Source organism: Mercenaria mercenaria, chromosome 6 (assembly GCF_021730395.1).
Source record: "Mercenaria mercenaria strain notata chromosome 6, MADL_Memer_1, whole genome shotgun sequence".
Classification (NCBI taxonomy): domain Eukaryota; kingdom Metazoa; phylum Mollusca; class Bivalvia; order Venerida; family Veneridae; genus Mercenaria; species Mercenaria mercenaria.
The window spans coordinates 85,747,904-85,751,966 of NC_069366.1; the positions used below are offsets into that span (position 1 = coordinate 85,747,904).

Consider the following 4,063-nt stretch of genomic DNA (forward strand, 5'->3'; position numbering starts at 1 on the left):
ACGGCCCCACTTGTTTTGGGGGTCAATAAGTCATATGTCTAGAAGTGGTGAGCTGGTGTGATCGCTGGATGTCCGTCAGACCGTCCTCCATATTGTTTTAAACAATATCTCTTCCGAAATCACCAAGTCAGTTTCAACCAAACTTCAAGGGCCTCCGTGACAACGTGAAAATAGCAAAATAACGAAATAATATTTGAAAACAGCATTTTTATCTTTACTTTGTGTTTTCAGTTTTGATCAGACGATATCATAAATAATTATGAGAAATTAAGTTCAAATTAGTCTTGTGACAGAAAATATTATACAACACAGCATTAAGACTGGTCTATAACTTGTGATAATTGTGCTACTTGTAATTGTGGTGTTGTCTTCCAACGCCTCTAGCTTTCTTGAAAACAAATCACTGCAAATCTGTGCATACATCACGAGAGTGTCGTTCACTGGCTGCAGGCGAACCAAATATTCTGATGGTTTGAATTTCAATGCATTTATTACAAGCATTCCTTCGCTGTCTCTTTGATCCGAAATTATACGGAACATAACGGCATCACAAAATTGTAGATCTACCATTGCAATGCCTTCCGGACATTCGTTCACGGATTCCATACCTTTGAAACGTATAAAATCAATTTGCCCAAGAGGTAAAAACTCATAACCACTGTGGTCTATGTTTAGTTCAATTTTTTCACTGCGATTTACTACAGATTCGTACCTCTGTTTGAAACCACTAAACTCGTTCTCAATATGTGTCATCTCCGTTATCAGACGTGATAGTAACGTATCGTATGTTACATGGTAGTCTCGTAGTGACGCTGTGGTCTTGATTTTTCTGCGACATATGTTGACAATATTGTTGTTAGTCATCATTTTAATTGTTTTATCCTCATACAGGTACTTTTCGTAGCTAACAGTCCCAACAATAAACCTATACGTTACCTTGTAGTCGAAAGCGACATTTTTCAGACTTTTTATAACAGACAAACATTGGCCACTGACGTTCACTTTGCTAGGTGCACACACGTAGGTCAGGCATTGATTCTAAAAAAGATAAATTGTAAACGGTAATATATTTTGGAAAACAAGGTTTCTACATCTTATGCATCGGGTGAAGCCTGGAACAATATTCATATAAGTAACATCATCAAGAATTTAAATCATGAGTTTGACAATGAAAAATATATCAGACAGAGCTATTACATAGCAATGTCATTAGATCAAAAGGATTTAAAAATACCAAGACAACACATTTTGACTAGTTTCGACCTTTGTCTTCGTCAGAATAACACTTACAAACAAACGACGTCACGTCCGTTTGGACGCGAACGTCAACGTGCAAAAAGGCAATATAGAATATATTTGTATTAAATGTACATATAGATACGGTCATAATGATACGGCGGTATTTATCGAAAACATATTTCTTCAATATGAAGCAGAGAAAAAATAAAACCCAACATATCTACATGACAAATTTTGAAGTATACATGTGAAGCATAAGCGAGAATTAACGATTGATCTACTTATAATTATATAAATAGCAATGTCATCGTATTTTAATAATGAACAATGTCGTTATTACAAGTGTCAGATTAAGTGTACACCTGTCTCGTTAAATTTCCTCAACAAAACTGAAGAAAAAAAAAGATTACCTACCATGTATCGATTGTAAATAAAACCTTCCTCTCCAGCACACATTTTGTCCAAAACCATTTCAGATTTATTTTGGGATTGCTTAAGTAAACCTTCTTCTAATGCATTGACATCAATTTCTGCCTCAGGATTTCCAAAATCATAACCGTAACCGGAAGTATAACTCTCACATGCAAAATCATGAATGTTTCCCTTAAATTCATTACATCCGAAACAAAATACGTTTTTATATAGATTACCACCTCGTCCGAACGGGATTGTTATATTTTTACAATAGTCTCGTATTTTCGGCTTGAAGAGGAAAGAAAAATTATCGTCACAGTCTGATATCAACGCGTCCTGGTGTAAACATTCTACACTGTTGTGATTAGGTGAGTGGAATTCCATTATGCATCCAGTCTGTTTTAAATTTTGTAGGAAAGACTCAATGCTGGTAGAAAAATCAAATAATTGCACGAATAACCAAGTGAAATGACAAGTTAAAGTAGTCCGATTCCATGGAACCAAAGATTGTGAAGCAGCATTGCACATAGCGCAGTGTTGATTTGTATAGCTCACTAGTTTCTCAGAACTATAAACAGGGGCTAAGTCCAGGATACTAAGAATTCCAGCAAGTCCCGAATACTCGCATGAACTTTCTGACAAGCTTTGGTTGCCCTGTTGTCCATGTGCGTCTTTCTCCTTCGGGCAATGGTCAATCATTAAAACTGACTTTTTATTGAAGTCGAGTAAGGCTTGTATGTTTGAATGCCCATACGTCGGAAAAACACACGACTCGTTTAAAGAAGACATTGGAGTTTTTTGATAATTCATATGCATTGGCATTTCTTTGTCATAGCAACAGTTGCCCTTAGCGAAACACTCATCGGAACAGTCACATTTTGAACAACAACTGTCATATGTTTCAATAACGTTGGCCTTGTTTTCTTCACGACAAGACTTCGTATATGGACAAACACTTTTTATGAAATCAACGAGATCGAAGTTTTCATCAAATAAGTATGGTCTGTCTATCCATAAAATAGGAGCATTTGTGGTGATCTTATAATACATATTTTGAGTTGTTTTTGGAGCATCAGACGTATTCTTTGGATTCCGATTATAAATCAATGTGAATCCAGTTGTCGCAATCGGGCCAGCTGCGGGTGGTCCATGTGTTTGTGACGAATTGTTAGGACCTTGTAAACCCATTAAGCCCGTAGGAGCGAAAGCAGGTGGGCCATGTGCTTGCGACGAATTGCTATAACCTTGTGGACCCGTCAAACCCGGAGGAGTGAACGCAGGCGGGCCAGCTGCTGGAGGTGATTGGTTAGAAACCGTAAACACAGGAGAACCGGAAGATTCTAATGATTTAGACGAACCAGACGAAATTTCCGATGTTGTATGTTTGTTGGAACTAACTGGGTCCGGGGAACCAGAAGTCGGAGGTCCGTGTGCTCCCTGTGTCCCTGTGAACAACCCTGGTAATGTATTTGTTGTCAAATAATATGTATGCATTGTCGCAGTTTCAGTAATTTCTCCTTGAACCGTTTTAGATGAACTTTGCGTCTCTGTTGATTTTCGACGTCCGTCTGCGTGTGTAGATGTTCGGGAACCAGGAGGTTCGACTGAGTTGTGGTTACTGGCCCCAGTAGTCGAAATAAGCTCTTCCCCTTTCGGTGTTTGTGTTTCCGAGAAGTACAGTGGTGATCCGTTTGCAGTTTTAACAATAGAAGACATTGTTGTTGACGGTTTTGAAGTTGTGACGGGTGGCCCGACGGCGTCTGAAATTGCATTATCCGCAGAGCATAGTCCATTTATGTTCATCAGTAGATATGAAACGAAAATAAGGTTCCTCATGATATGATTGCTCATCTTCGGTGAAAAATAGAATTCTTCCTTTTTAATTTGATATTGTTTATTCTAAAATTACAAATTATGCATATATAAATGTGAACAAGATCTTATATATAAACCCACTAAAAAGAATCAAACTTGCTTCCTGACTTTTTCACCGATCAATCCAAACTAAGTCTGTCCGTTGATATGACATTATATCCAATCTCATTAACATGAAAAATGCTGTCGGCCATTAACCGGCAAACTCAGGGGTATTACTGCCAACGCTGTTTTTATTAATCATTGAAGATTTTTATATTCAATATAAATTATTTATGAAATAAATTATATCAAATGGTTATGGTTCCCTTTGGAGTTGTAAACTGTCCATCAGAAAAATGCTCGAGGCGTCCCAGAAGACAGATTTGTTGTCATTCGATAATTTGTGATGATGGTACACTGAAGGTACATGTATTGAAAAATGGTATAGAACCATCAGCTACATCACTTTGAATCATACACACAAAAAATAATGATACGGTACGGTGTTCCGTTTGGACAATTGTGAATTTTTATTTAATACTAAACCGCGATG

At 37.4% G+C, this 4,063-nt stretch overlaps 1 protein-coding gene across 1 annotated transcript; it reads right to left on the reverse strand.

Moving 5' to 3' along the window:
* Positions 1-210: 210 nt before the first annotated feature.
* On the reverse strand, positions 211-3,628 carry LOC123549959 (uncharacterized). The gene is made up of 2 exons (XM_045338401.2): positions 1,654-3,628; positions 211-1,038 (listed from the first exon to the last, which is right to left on the reverse strand). Exons 1-2 carry the CDS (start codon positions 3,502-3,504, stop codon positions 274-276), a joined length of 2,616 nt encoding a protein of 871 aa, XP_045194336.2. The 5' UTR covers positions 3,505-3,628; the 3' UTR covers positions 211-273.
* Between the last annotated feature and the right edge of the window lie 435 nt (positions 3,629-4,063).